At 42.7% G+C, this 15,512-nt stretch overlaps 1 protein-coding gene across 3 annotated transcripts in view; it reads right to left on the bottom strand.

Annotated features, from left to right (window-relative positions):
* Positions 1 to 15,512, bottom strand: part of CHD6 (chromodomain helicase DNA binding protein 6) — a 148,851-nt gene that overhangs the window by 88,452 nt on the left and 44,887 nt on the right. For 2 of the 3 annotated variants that reach the window (XM_044300146.1, XM_044300145.1), the window contains 2 exons: positions 12,050 to 12,194; positions 824 to 973 (listed from right to left, as the gene is read on the bottom strand). In XM_044300146.1, the coding sequence (XP_044156081.1) occupies positions 824 to 973; positions 12,050 to 12,194 (295 nt within the window). The remainder of the gene's footprint in view (positions 1 to 823; positions 974 to 12,049; positions 12,195 to 15,512) is intronic. The other variant, XM_044300147.1, reaches the window with a different exon arrangement.

The following is a 15,512-nucleotide window of genomic DNA, read 5'->3' as shown; positions in this document are numbered from 1 at the left end:
AACCACTAACAGCAGCTCAGGCAAGACTGCCACCCCCTTAATCAGGCATAGTAAACAGAATAAATAAACTACCAGAAAATAAAACCAAATAAAAAATAATAATGAAAATGTATAAATATATGTATTACTTATCTGAAACATTCCTTGTACTTCCTCCCTATTTGAATTGTCTAAAACCGCAATATTTTTGCCAGGCTACTACCTTACCTTACAAGGGTAAATTTATTACTGTATTTTCGCCATACAAATCAGCTCTCCTTCTAAGATGAAAAGAAAACAGCCTCTGATACCACTAGATCGACAGTAGCTATCCTATAAGTTAATGTTCGACCGTACTATTTCTCTATCGAGAATGCATAGTAGGCGTAAGGAGTCTTACAGGCCAGGCAAATTAGCTCTCTTTCCAAAAAGAAAAGAAAGCTGAACCCCTGATGCCATCAGATGTAAGGTAGCTATCATTTCAAAACAGCTGTCTGCAGATGAGATTCTGAATTAGCTATTATCCAAGTTATGCCTCAAGGCCTGTTTTAAAGGCTGAGCATTGACTTATCTGGTGGAATCAGAGGTTCAGCTATTTTTTTTCCCCCAAAGAGGGCTAATTTGCATACCCTTTTTCCCCCAGAGGAGCACTGCCTGGCCTATAAGACTCCTTACACCTACTAGGTGATCTCCATAAGGAGAAATTGTACCTTCCCAAATGCATTTTTACCACAATTCTAGTTGCAAATTTAACAAGTTGCCAGTTATGCTAAAACATAGTATGAGACGCCTTATCTCCCCCACAGCTTTTGAAATATAGACAGGCACAATCTAGTTGCCTCACCTCAGCTTGCCATGCCAGTGTGGATGCAGACAGTGCAGATGCTCTCCCAGCCCCCAACACAGCGATAGTTTCTCCATCATCATCCACCACTTTGAAATCAAGGTCTTCATTATACTTCCTTCTCTTCACCTGACGACCAGACCTTCTCTTCTATGCGGAAGGGAGATTGTTATTTACAATGAAAACCAGAAGAAATCCATTCAGTTACACAATGGAAGAGCCACAAGAAAAGAACAAAGAAACCACACAGTTTCCCAAGTAGTTTGGAAGATTCCATTTGGAATTGTTCACTGTCAAATTTTGTGCCTGTGAAATATTATCTATGTACGAACAGTTGCATTCGACCCTGAAAATAATGATCGTTAACACCTTAGTGACCAGCCTGTTTTGGGCCTTACTGACCAAGCGTTCTTCTTCCTTTTTTCATCGTTGCGTTCCAAGAGCTATAACTTTTACATTTTCCCGTCTATATAGCGTTATGAGGGCTTGTTTTTTTTGCAGGACAAGTTGTAGTTTTTAATGGCTCCATTTTGGGGTACACATAACTTTCTGATTAACTTTTATTAACTCTTTCTGGGAGGGAGAAAGACAGCAATACTGCCACTGCTTTTTTATGTTCTAAATTTTACGGCGTTTTACGGTTTATTCTCTGGGTCAGTACGATTACAGCAATACCAAATACATATAGTTTTTATTTACATTTTACAACTTTTTTGCAATAACCCCCCCCCCCCCTTTTTTTTTAAGAAAAAAATGCTATTGCATTGCTGCTTCCCAAAACCTATAACTTTAAAAATTTTCTTTCTATAGAGCTGTGGGAGGGCTTTATTTTTGCGGGAAGTCTTGTGTTTTTCATTGGTATCATTTTGAAATAATTGGCACTTTTTGATCGCTTGTTATTAGGTTTTTTCGGTGGCAACGAAGAATAAATTAGCAATTCTTTAATTTTTTTTACGGCATTCACCGTAGGGGATAATTGTCATGATATTTATGTAGTCTGGGTCGTTACGGACGCGGCGATACCAAACATATGAGGAAGATTTAGCAATTTTTTTCATTGAAAAGTGTATTTTCAATGGAAAAAAAGCATATTTTTTTAATGGTATTTTTTTAAATTAAATAAATGAAATTTATTTTTACTTTTTTTTACCACTTAATAGTCCCACAAGGGGACTATAACAGACAGCTTTTTGATTGCTTTTAAAATGCAATGCACTATCCCTAATGGCAATGCTATTCTAACACTGACCAGCAGGCTGCGCCAGAGAGGTGCAGCATGCTGGAAATTACTGAAGGCTGGTCTGGGGCCTACATCAGACCCCAGGCAGCCTTCACACATAACGGCACCCCGCGATCGCATTTGCGGGGGGCCGATGGGTGACAGAGGGAGTCCGCTAACTTTATCAGCACTTTACATGCAGCAGGCGCCATTGCCAGCGGCATGTAAAGTGTTAAACAGCCCGATCGGCACTCCTCATGTGAGCCGGGTCCCCGCACCCCGCTGCACGGGGGACCTTTGCAGCGCTTCGGCTGGGCTGCCGTAAAAATGGCAGCACAGCCTAAGGCCCCTTAGTGACCACCGTAAAACACGTATAGGTGGTCACTTAGGCTACTTTCACACTTGCGTTCGGAGCGGATCCGTCTGGTGTCTGCACAGACGGATCCGTCTGCATTATATTTCTGAAAAATTTCTAAGTGTGAAAGTTAGCCAGACGGATCCGTCCAGACTTTACATTGAAAGTAAATGGGGGACGTATCCGTTTGAAATTGAGCCATATTGTGTCAACTTCAAACGGATCCGTCCCCATTGACTTACATTGTAAGTCTGGCCGGATTCGTTTGGCTCCGCACGGCCAGGCGGACACCCGAACGCTGCAAGCAGCGTTCGGGTGTCCACCTGCTGAGCGGAGCGGAGGCCAAACGGTGCCAGACTGATGCATTCGAGCGGATCCGCATCCACTCAGAATGCATTAGGGCCGTACGGATCCGTTCGGGGCCGCTTGTGAGAGCCTTCAAACGGAACTCACACGCGGAGCCCCGAATGCTAATGTGAAAGTAGCCTAAGGGGTTGTACAAAATTAGAGAAAACATGGCTGCTTTCTTTGAGAAACAGCACCACAATTTTCCATGGGCTGTGTCTGGTACTGCAAGCCAGCTCCACTGACGTGAATAGGCATGTTACGCAATATCATGGAGCATGGCACTCTTTTTGGAAGAAATCAGCTATGTTTTCTAATGCTGTACCTTCCTTACTGTCCGCAGACCTCGTACCACAATTGTATGGCAAAGTTCACAGGTTTGAGCATAAACAAAAATGAAGGCACAAGAACACAGATAAGGGAATATTTTTCTGCGCTTCAAAACAAAAAAAGTGCAAGTATGCAGTAGAGATATGCTGGCGACAGTGTTTCACAATGTCTACTTGATAAAAGATAACAGATATAAACGGTGCTGTAAAACTGCATCAAAGAATAGGGACACCTTTTTTTTTTTCTCATTGTATTTTACTCATGTTGGGCTAAAAAAAAAATTTTTATTGGTTTTTATTAACAATTTTTCAGTTTCTGTTCTAGAACCTCGCCCTTCAGTGTATCTGCAGACTATTGCTTTCTATTTTACACTGAGTCTATTAGGCCTCTTTCACACGAGCGTGACGGATTTGCACCGGATGCGTTCAGGGTGTGTTCAGTGAAACTCGCACCATTTTGCAAGCAAGTTCAGTCAGTTTTGTCTGCAACTGCGTTCAGTTTTTTCCACGCGAGTGCTATGCGTTTTGATGAGTTTTTCACGCACGTGATAAAAAACTGAAGGTTTACAGACAACATCTCTTAGCAACCATCACAGAAACACGCATTGCATTCGCACCTGCTTCCGGATGAAATGCGTTTTTTCACTGAAGCCCAATTCACTTCTATGGGGCCAGGGCTGCGTGAAAAACGTGCTGAACAGATTCGTGAAAAAAAACTCGCTCGTGTGAAAGAGGCTTTAGAAAGCTGCTCTGACGACTATGTGTAGCTCTCATCTCTGAACTTCTGACAGCTCATAAACACTCACTTAAAGGAAATGTGTCACCAAAAATGTTATCTCCCAGTTAAAACCAGATAGTAACACTGATTGCAGATTTATTTAATCCATTTGCTGAACATGATTATGGGGGCGGCCATCTTGACTGAGCTGTTCTTAACAGCATCTAGAAAGTATTTAGAAAACTGCTTTACAGCAGCCACATGGTCCATAGACACAATGGTCAGGAGCTGACTCTATTGATTTCTATGGGAGAGTTTTCTAGGCATGCTCTGTGATCTGTGCAGAGGTCATTGAACAAGGAAAGAATAGATAACCTTTCACAATCACCTATCGTGAATGATCCTGTATTATCTATACACAGAGGTGATATCATTACAGGCAGGATTAGAATAACAAATACGCAGGTAACTGCAGTAAAGTGATCTGTACAGACCAGTGAGTGGTGCCTGTTTTTAGGCATAGTGGCCAGTGTGAAAACTGCAGGATTTTTAGTTTTTTTGCTTTAATATAGAAATTGATTTGGAAAATTAAAAAGAACATCAAAAATTTGATTTTAAAAGGTCATTTGCTAAAGACAGATGCCCTTTTAAACCACATTATTTTTATCAGTTTAATAAGAATTTAGCTATAATACAATATTTAATGTGCTGTCAGGAGTTCAGAGATAAGGACTACACATAGCATCTGAGCAGCTGCGCATTCAGTGCAGATACACTGAAAAGAAGACTTTAGAATAGAAAAGTTTGAAAATTGTTATTAGAGACTGAAAAAATAATTTTGAGCCCAAAATTAACAAAATGCGATGGATAAAAAAAAAAATGCCCCCAAAAGTATTCATAGCTTTTAAAGTCGGTATCCCAGAATCAATGGTTGGTTTAAAACCCATACAGAAACATGCACCTTCTAGCTTTCTAGCGATTCATCTTCTGTGAAGAACGCAGGCCCCATAGAAGTGAATGGGGTTGCGTGAAAATCGCAAGCATCCGCAAGCAAGTGCGTATGCGGTGCGATTTTCACGCATGGGTTCTAGGTGACAGTCTATTCACTGTATTATTTTCCCTTATAACATGGTTATAAGGGAAAATAATAGCATTCTGACTACAGAATGCTTAGTACAATAGTGCTGGAAGGGTTAAAAAAATAAAAAAAGTTAACTCACCTTATCCTCTTGTTCGCGTAGTTCGTTCCCGGTCTGTTCTTTGCTAGCTGTGGGCTTGGGCTAAAGGACCTTTGATGACGTCAGATCACATGCTCCATCACCACGGTGATGGACCATGTGATTGGAGCATGTGATCTGACGTCACCACAGGTCATTCAGCCCAAGCCCACAGCTAGTAAAGAACAGACCGGGAACGAACTACGCGAACAAGAGGATAAGGTGAGTTAACTTTTAAAAATTTTTAACCCTTCCAGCACTATTATACTATGTATTCTGTAGTCAGAATGCTATTATTTTCCCTTATAACCATGTTATAAGGGAAAATAATACAATCTTCAGAACATCAATCCCAAGCCCGAACTTCTGTGAAGAAGTTCGGGTTTGGGTACCAAACATGCGCGATTTTTCTCACGCGAGTGCAAAACGCATGACAATGTTTTGCACTCGCGCGGGAAAATTGTGCATTTTCCCGCAACGCACCCGGGCAAAAAACATGACGCCCGTGTTAAAGAGGCCTGTCTTTTGTGTCTCCGGTTTGTCAGGTCTCCCCGTATTCAATCAGTAAAATAGGCAGCACTTGACCGCCTGTTGTACAGCACATGTGACATTTGCTTCTGGGTAACTACGTTTACACTGCTCCTAGTGTATATTGCGCAAGATTGTCAGGTGTGGGGCGAATGGAGAAACCACGCATATGCAGACTCGCTGCACATGGAGATATGACGTCACTATACAGAGCAGTGCCCACCTGCGCATGTTCACACTCCAAAAGCCAGAATTGCTGGAGAACACTTCTAACTTGCAGGTTTAAAAAAAACTGAATAGCATGAAAGTCATAGCAGAGAGACACTGTTCACTTTGTATTTTTATTTATGATTCTGGAAATACCTCTTCAACCCTTTCTGAACCGGCCTTTTTATTTTATTTTTTTCTTTCATCGCCATATTCTGACCCCCATAAAGTTTTTACAGTTCCATCTACGGAGCTGCCTAGATGCTAATTTTTTTGTGGGGTGATCTGTAGTTTTTATTGATATCATTTTGGGGAGTATGACTTTCTTATCACTTTTAGGTCAATTTGCTTAGAAGGTGAATATTCCATTTTGACCCCCCCCCCCCATTATGTCCCTCGCCATATGGGATAAATATGTTTATATTTTAATAGTACAAGCGTTTTAGGACACGGCGACGCCTATCAACTTTGTTTTCTTTATTATTAATTTTTATTATGTGGAAAGTGGGGTTGATTAGAATTTTTTTTTTAATTTTGACACTTTTATTAAGCTCCCTCAGGAGCTTTTGACATCCAATTCTTAGATCACTTGGAATAAATGACTATTGCATTGTGAGATACTTGAGCTATTTTCCTATTGAGCACTGCCACCTGCGGGGCTCAATGAGAACTACAGCTCTATTAGGCCGGCACTTTTCAAAGAGATACTGGCTAACAGAAACACGGGGAAGGCGTTTCAGCCCCGAGAGCGAAAAGCCGCCTCTGATGCCGCTTTCACAACTAATCATGGCATCTCAGGGGGATAAACGTCTATGATCAATGTTATCGCCGATTGCAGACATTATCCCTCGGTGTCTGCTGCTTAAAGGGAACCTGTCACCGGGATTTTGTGTATAGAGCTGAGGACATGGGTTGCAAGATCACCCCTAGCACATCCGCAATATCCAGTCCCCATAGCTCTGTGTGCTTTTATTGTGTCAAAAAATCGATTTGATACATATGCAAATTACCCTGAGATGAGTCCTGTGTGTGAGATGAGTCAGGGACAGGACTCATCTCAGGTTAATTTGCATATGTATCAAATCGATTTTTTGACACAATATGAGCACACAGAGCTATGGGGACTGGGTATTGCGGACGTGCTAGCGGCCATCTAGCAACCCATGTCCTCAGCTCTATACACAAAATCCCGGTGACAGGTTCCCTTTAAAACAGCAGCAACTTGGCAGCTATGACGCCTGCTGCGATGAGGAACAGGTGCCATTTTTAAACCATGGACTTCTGCTGTACATATACGGCAGAGGTCCTGACGGGGTTAAAACTTTCCCTTTCCAAACGACCTATTAGGGCATACAGTATTCGGTTTGGGACCCCCCTTAGTTAGTGACTCTCAACGCTAGCTAATAAAGTAGTATTATATCTGTATAGTCCTCTATAGATTTCTCTAGCAATAACAATCACTGAGGGAAGAGGTCACACTACATTTTTCTCAGAAGAGTAAAAATACTTCTCTTATCATTTTTGAGGAGTATTTTTAGCCAAGGAGAAGTATGAAAGTTAAAGTCATTCAAATAATAGGTAGGCATACATGAGGTTAAGGATGCAATTTATGCAGGGAACGGTGGCACTGTGGCAAAACTACAAGGGACATCAGTGATGAGATGGAGAAACTTAAAGGGCTTCTCCGGGAATTATGAAAATATGTAAATATTACTTTATTACAAATATATTCCCAAATACCTTTCATTAGTTATAATGGCTAATTTTGTCTAGGGAGCAATGATTAGGAGAATCAAAATGGCCGCTGTCCTATTTGTATATACAAAACCTGTCCTAATAACACAGCAGGACAAGTTACTTCACAACACTGACCTAAAGAGCTGCCTCATCCTCCTCTCCTACTTGTCAGGGATTATGATTCTGAATACAGATGAGAATATCTTTAGCTGAATCTCTGTAGGAATGGAGTTCATGAGGAGACATGAAGTACAAAGAGGACGGACAGGACAGACTGTGGTAATGGAGATTGTATACAGGTGCTGCTGCTCAATACCATATCTGCTCATGAATTCCATTCCTACAGAGATTCAGCTGATGACCATATTAAACTGTATTCAGGATCATAATCCCAGCAGCAGAGAGGAGGATGAGGCAGCTCTTTAGCACAGCGTTGTGAAGGTTTTGTGTGTATTAATAGGACAGCGACCATTTTGTTTTTCCTAATGATTGATCCCCAGACAAAACTAGCCATTATAACTAATGTACGGTATTTTGGAATATATTTATAATGAAGTAATATTTAAGTATTTTAATTTTCTTAATTCCCGGAGAACCCCTTTAAGGGAAGATTTAGCAAAACTGATGTAAAGTAGAACTGGCTTAGTTGCCCATAGCAACCAATCAGATTCCACCTTTCATTTTCCAAAAGAGCTCTGAAAAATATAAGATGGGATCTGATTGGTTGCTATGGAAAACAAAGCCAGTTTTTCTTTACACCAGTTAAAGGGGTAGTCTCACTTCAGCAAATGGCATTTATCATGTAGAGAAAGTGAATACAAGGCACTTACTAATGTATTGTGATTGTCCATTTTACTTCCTTCACTAGCTGGATTCATTTTTCCATCACATTATGCACTGCTCGTTTCCATGGTTACAACCACCCTGCAATCCATCAGTGGTGGGTGTGTTTACACTCAATAGGAAAATACACTGGCCTCTCTAGTGGCCGGGACTGTGGGACTGCACATAGGCCAGTGCTTTTTCCTATAGTGTGCAAGCACGGTTACTGCTGGATTGCAGGGTGGTCGTAACCATGAGAGCTGCGACCCTGCTCTAACAGCCCAGACCGGTAGGAGTGCCGATTCGGGCTGTTTAACACTTTATATGCCGTGGGCAATGGCGCCTGCGGCATGTAAAGTGCTGACAGAGGCAGCAGACTCCCTCTATCTCCCATCGGCACCCCACAAATGCGATCGTGGGGTGCCGATGTGCGTGAAGGCTGGCTGGGGTCTCGTGTAGGCCCCAGACCAGCCTAGAGTAATTTCCAGCAGGCTGCGCCTCTCTGTCAGAATAGCATTGCTATAAATACTTTCCGTTATAGTCCCCTTGAAGAAAAAAAAAACATTAAATAATAAAAATTCCATAAAAAAAATATAAAAAAGCGTTTTTTTTTTCCATTGAAAATACGTTTTTCATTGAAAATAAAAAATCTCCCCCATATGTTTGGTATCGCCATGTCCGTAACGACTACATAAATATCATGTAAATTATTTCCTACGGTGAAGGCCTCATGCACATGACCGTTGTGTGTTTTGTGGTCCGCAAATTGCGGATGCACAAAACACGGATGGCGGCCATGTGCGTTCCGCAATTTGCGGAACGGTGCGGACAGCCATTAATATAAATGCTTATTCTTGTCCGCAAAACGGACAAGAATAGGACAGGTTATATTTTTTTGGTGGACCACAGAACGGAGCAACAGATGCTGTCTGCATCTTTTGCAGCCCCATTGAAGTGAATGGGTCCGCATCCAAGCCGCAAATACTGGGCGGATCCAAACAACGGTTGTGTGCATTTTTTTAAATGGCAGAATTGCTCATTTATTCTTAGTTGCCACCAAATTTTTTTTATAACAAGCAATCAAAAAGTGTCATTTACTTCGAAATGATACCAATGAAAAATACAAGTCATTCCGCAAAAATCAAGCCCTCACACAACTCCACAGAAAAAATAAATAAAAAATTATAAGTTATGGGTCTTGGGAAGCAGCAATGCAAAAACATTTTTTTCCTTTTAAAATGTAAAAAAAAAAAAAAAAAGATATGTATTTGGTATCACTGTAATCGTACTTACTATGACCTGAAGATGTGTCAGAAAGGATACCTTGCAGCGCAGTACGGGCCAGGGATTTTGTTATGTCAAATTACTCGATTCAATTGAGTAATCGTTTCAGCCCTAACCCCGACTTGCAATCATCAGACTGCAATTTGTATAGAATAATGGAATTTGCTCTATTATGCTATACAAGAATCACTATCGTAGGCCTCTTTCACACGACCGTGACGGATTAGGTCCGGATGCGTTCAGTGAAACTCGCACCATTTTGCAAGAAAGTTCAGTCAGTTTTCTCTGCAATTGCGTTCAGTTGTTCAGTTTTTTCCACGAGGGTACAATGTGTTTTGATGCATTTTTCACGTGACAAAAAACTGAAGGTTTACAAACAACATCTCCTAGCAACCATCAGTAAAAAACACATTGCATCCGCACTTGCTTCCAGATGAAATGCGTTTTTCACTGAAGCCCTATTCACTTCTATGGGGCCAGGGCTGCGTGAAAAACACAGGATATAGAACATGCTGCATTTTTCACTCAACACAGAACTGATGCGTGAAAAAAAATGTACACAGACCCATTGAACAGAATGGGTCATGATTCAGTGCAGGTGTTATGCGTTCACGTCACGAATCGCACCTGCGCAGAAAACTCGCTCGTGTGAAAGGGGCCTTATAGTTCAGTGCTGCCACCTGACGGCCTGAACTGTAATATACAAGTAATGAGCCTGGAAGCCTAGAACGGCCTTCCCTGGAAGCACGCGCTTCTGTGTTTTAGCCCTTTCAGACGCAGTGGTCCCATTTGACCATGGCATATGAGAAATTAAATGTCTAAGGATGGCATTACTGCCGATCGTGGTCATTAGCGACTGAGGAGCGGACACCAACTTTAAAGAACCAACAGAAAGGGGGTTAAATTGCTACATTTTCATAGACTACAACTTCAATGCAACTTCTGAATATACCTGCACATAGCCCTCAAAAAAATGTGCTCAGACAATTACGGTAGCATATTTTTTCTAGCAAGATGGGGTTCCCTCAGATTAATAAAGACCCTGGACATTGGCTAGGGTTAATAAGCCCCCGGGTGAAGTTTGGGATGAATGAACACCAGGCAGTTATAGCCAAGTACAGACTAAGAGAACAGAATGGACTACTCTGTACTTAAAGGGAATGTGTCATCAAAAAATTACCTATTGTTTATATCCAGTTTTTATGTTTAACATACTATTAAAGAATTTTTGATGAAACCATCAGTTTTTGCACTGGCCACTAAGCTTAATAATAGGTGCCCCTTCTTGGTCTGTACAGATCATTTTACTGCAGTTATCTGCTTATCAGGCATTCTAATCCTGCCTGTAATGTTATCACCTCTGTGTATAGATAAGACATGATACACCATTCACAATATGTGATTGTCAAAGCTTATCTACTCCCTTCTGACCTCTGCACAGGTCAGAGAGAATAGCAGGGAATAGTTATTATAATTTTGATCCCTGATCTAGGATTACAATCACATCAGTACCTTGGCGTTAAAAGTTTAAGAAATTGCATACTTACTGACACACATTAGAGTGTGGGATACATGTCTTTAACGTGAGCCTGAGAGAAGCCGAGATCTGTGATATATACCGGTAGGTTTATATGATTTGGAAAAGGATTTCTGAGTACCATGTGTAAATCCTGACAGGACTCCTAGGAGAGACAGTAAGAGTCCTGATAACCCCGCCCACAGACAATGATTGACAACTCTGCCTGTATCATATCAGTGTGTGTATACTGAAGGCAGGGGCAGCAGGACTCTCATTGTCTTTCTAGGTGTCCTGACAGGATTTACCTTAGAGGTTCACTTTAAAGGGGGCTTTCCCATTTTAGATATGTATGGCATATTCAGAGGATATGTCATAAATGTCTGATAAATGCAGGGCCCACCTCTGAGACTCCTATAGAGGTGAATAGAGGAGCCGCAAATTTGTGGCCATATCTCCACAGATTGTGAATATAAAAGATATAAAGCTAGTAAAATGCAGCCATATTAGGTTAATTATTTCATTCTGATGGGTCTGGAAAGCCTGTAGTCTTATGTACTGTACAGACCAGAGTAACACATCAATATACATATACAAACCACCAATATACATTTACTGTACAGACCACCGATATACACGCGCTGTACAGACCACCGATATACATATGCAGACCACCGATATACACGCGCTGTACAGAGCACCGATATACACGCACTGTACAGAGCACCGATATACACGCGCTGTACACACCACCGATATACACGCGCTGTACACACCACCGATATACACGCGCTGTACACACCACCGATATACACGCGCTGTACAGAGCACCGATATACACGCGCTGTACACACCACCGATATACACGCGCTGTACACACCACCGATATACACGCGCTGTACACACCACCGATATACACGCGCTGTACACACCACCGATATACATGTACCTGACTGTCGAGAGACTCGGACTCCTCTGTGCTCTGAGATCCCGAGTTTAACATGGAGAGCTCCCCCTCCAGGGTGTCTTCACATGATTCTGCTTTCCTCTTCCCTTTCTTCTTCTTCTCCACTGGAGTTGGCCCCTGTTCTTTGCTGCACAGGTAACAAGATTTATTCATTACAGTAATACAGCCAGCGTACCGTACATTTTTACGTTCACAGCACAATCCCAATCATTTTATTTCAAGTGGCTTGGGAATATTTGTCTACTCAAACCATACCGAGATCTTCCTGAACAGAAAAATGACACCACTAACTGCTAAAGACTTAAAGGGAACCAGTCACCTGGATTTTGGGTATAGAGCTGAGGACATGGGCTGCTAGATGGCCGCTAGCACATCTGCAATATCCAGTCCCCATAGCTCTGTGTGCTTATATTGTGTCAAAAAACAATGATTTTTATAGATATATGTAAATGAACCTTAGAGGAGTCCTGTCTCCTCCATGCTTCAGAGAGGAGTCCAGCGTTCTCTGACTCTGAGCCCAGCCACGCCCCCTGTGAAGGAGCCCAGCACTGCCCCGCATCCTCAGAATCTCCTCCTTGCTCCGACGTCACAAAGCTAGAGCGCTGTAATCTCACGATGCGCAAGCTAGCGCATGCGCAGTTCGTTCCCTGAGGCTGATGCCAGAGCAGGGAAGGAACACTATGCCGACACTGCGCATGCGCTAGCATGCGTATTGCGAGATTACAGCGCTCTAGCTTTGTGACGTCAGGGAGCAAGGAGGAGATTCCGAGGATGCGGGGTGGTGCTGGGCTCCTTCACAATGTGCGTGGCTGGGCTCTTGAAAACGTTAGTAGCCTCATTTACATATATATACACAAACTTTTTTTGACACAATAAAAGCACACAGAGCTATGGGGACTGGATATTGCGGATCTGCTAGCGGCCATCTAGCAGCCCATGTCCTCAGCTATATACCCCAAATCCAGGTGACAGGTTCCCTTTAAAAGGGTAAATAAACCTTTGTTGAAACAGTAAAGGTGCTTTTATCGCCTCTGTTTGGCTTTTCGAGCGTGCGAGTACGGATCCCATATACTTCCTATGGATCCATACTCCACTTGAAAAGCTGAACAGAGGCGATGAAAGCTGAAGGGGCAGAAATCTCTGAGCAGTGCTTCTGCCCCTTCAAAGATTCCCCTTTACAGGGCACATTTGATTATAATATTTTTTCAAAATCGCTTTGAGTCTGTTATCCATTTTCAAATGCAGTTTCCCAAAGGGCTTATCCCATGATTAATGTAAACAATAAAAATAATATAAAATCTAGTACATGACATCTCTGTCTGAAGCTAGAACCAGCCCTGTACCTCACATGGATCCACAGATCATCTAATTTATTGGCTCTGCTACATTTATTTTAAGCTAGCACCTTAGTCCTTTCTGCTCAGGCGCCGTGCCCTTTCTGCTGCCGCTCAGGCGCCGTGCCCTCTCTTCTGCCGCTCAGGCGCCGTGCCCTCTCTGCTGCCGCTCAGGCGCCGTGCCTTCTCTGCTGCAGCTCACTGCCTATCACAGCTCAGGAGGTAGTTGAAGGACACTTCAGTACAGGGAATATAAGCACTATTGTCTGGGGTTTTCTGTGACAGGGAATCATCCTGATGAAGGTACTGCAGGCAATAGAGTGCCGTACCATCAAACTCACCACATACCTTAACAGGCAGCAAGGCAAAGGGACCAGAACATCACTAGGGCTGATTCACATGACCACGATAGGTCAGGGAAGCAAGGTCCGTGTGTTGGCTGTATCTCCCGAATCAACCGCTGTTCCCCTGACCCGAACTGACTGCATACGTTTTTTACGACAGTCAGTTCCTATCTGATCGGGGGTCTAATGTACTGTACCCGCATCATTATGTCAGCACAGTGCAACAGAGAAACTAAGTATTATAGAACGGCGGACATTTTTTGCTTTGGTGCTGTCCTGACGGGTTGGTGGGGCCCAGTGCCAAGGTGGCTTTGCCAGACAGCGGGGGTGCCGTTTGGCTTCTGGGTCCTGCTGCCTGCTGGGGCGGTGCTGCTGCACTGGTGGTCGCCGTGCAGTGCTGCGCCAAATTTAGGTTAGGGTCCCATTCAAAGAGGCAACCTTGTTGCGGTGAGTGGGCCTATGCTTTTTGATCAAATTGTATACTAATGCCTCATGTACAGCATGCAGCATAGGGGTAGGTATACGATATATTGCGCTGAGAAGCGGTGTTAATTATGCTGAGAAGCAGTTAGATAAAAGCATAGTATTTAGGATGTGCGATCCAGTTCTTTTTCTTATATTTAATAACTATTATAGAACACTATGATGCAGCTTGTTCGGTACATGGATCGTGTTTCCCAGATCCATCACAGTTGTGTGAATCAGCCTTTACGTGGTGTTTGTCAAGGGGTTAATAAGCAATCCCCTCCCACCCCCACCCCCTGTTTCAGTATCTGCAAGTTACTTAACCACAGATGAACAGGGTGTAAATGTTCATGATTTAAATTATGTGCCGCCTCAGTTATCAGATCAAATCTCACAGTATTGCAGGGCTGTTCTGCCCGATTCCAGATCTGGCAGTGGGAAAACTAGCTAACTATCTCCTGAATGGGAGCAGCTAGAAACATGCAAGCGGTCTTGTTTGAAAGCTGACAGTCCAGGCGACAGCTAAAGTCCAAGCAACTGAGAAGAAATCACTGTTGGAAATAGAGTCGGGAATAATCACTGGTAAAACCTGTTTTTACTTTCACAGCATCCAGATTACTGAACATATTTCTGTCATTATGCTTGGAAGCTTGGAATGTCAACTTTCAAACAAGACCAGTTGCATGTTTCTAGCTGCTACCATTCAGGAGATAGCAGCATCTAAAGCAGCCCTCCCCCTCCAGTTAGCTACCTTTCCCACTGCTTGAGCTGGACTGGGGCAAAACAGTTAGCGGGTTAAAAGGGGTTTTGTCACTTCAGCAAATAGCATTTATCATGTAGAGATAGTTAATACAAGCCACTTACTAATGTATTGGGATTGTCCATATTGCCTCTTTTGCTGGCTGGATGAATTTTTCCATCACATTATACACTGCTCGTATCCTTGGTTACGACCACCCTGCAATCCATTAGTGGTGGTCGTGCTTTCACACTATAGGAAAAAATGCCGGACTTTCCGGTGACCGGGACCGTAGCAGAGCATATAGGCTGGTGCTTTTTCCTATAGTGTGCAAGCAGGGCCACCACTGATGGATTACAGGGTGGTCGTAACCATGAAAATGAGCAGTATATAATGTGATGTAAAAATGAATCTAGCCAGCAATGGAGGGAATATGGACAATCACAATGCATTAGTAAGAGCCTGTATTAAAGGGGTTGTCCGAGTTATTTTTTTGTTCTATGTTCCTAGCTAAGCAAATGTAACAGCTTTCCACTTAACTCACTTCATCTCCAGTGGCTGGT

This window comes from Bufo gargarizans, chromosome 6 (assembly GCF_014858855.1).
Source record: "Bufo gargarizans isolate SCDJY-AF-19 chromosome 6, ASM1485885v1, whole genome shotgun sequence".
Lineage (NCBI taxonomy): Eukaryota > Metazoa > Chordata > Amphibia > Anura > Bufonidae > Bufo > Bufo gargarizans.
Note: the sequence above shows the minus strand (reverse complement) of the source record. Positions and strands in the feature narration are given on the sequence as shown.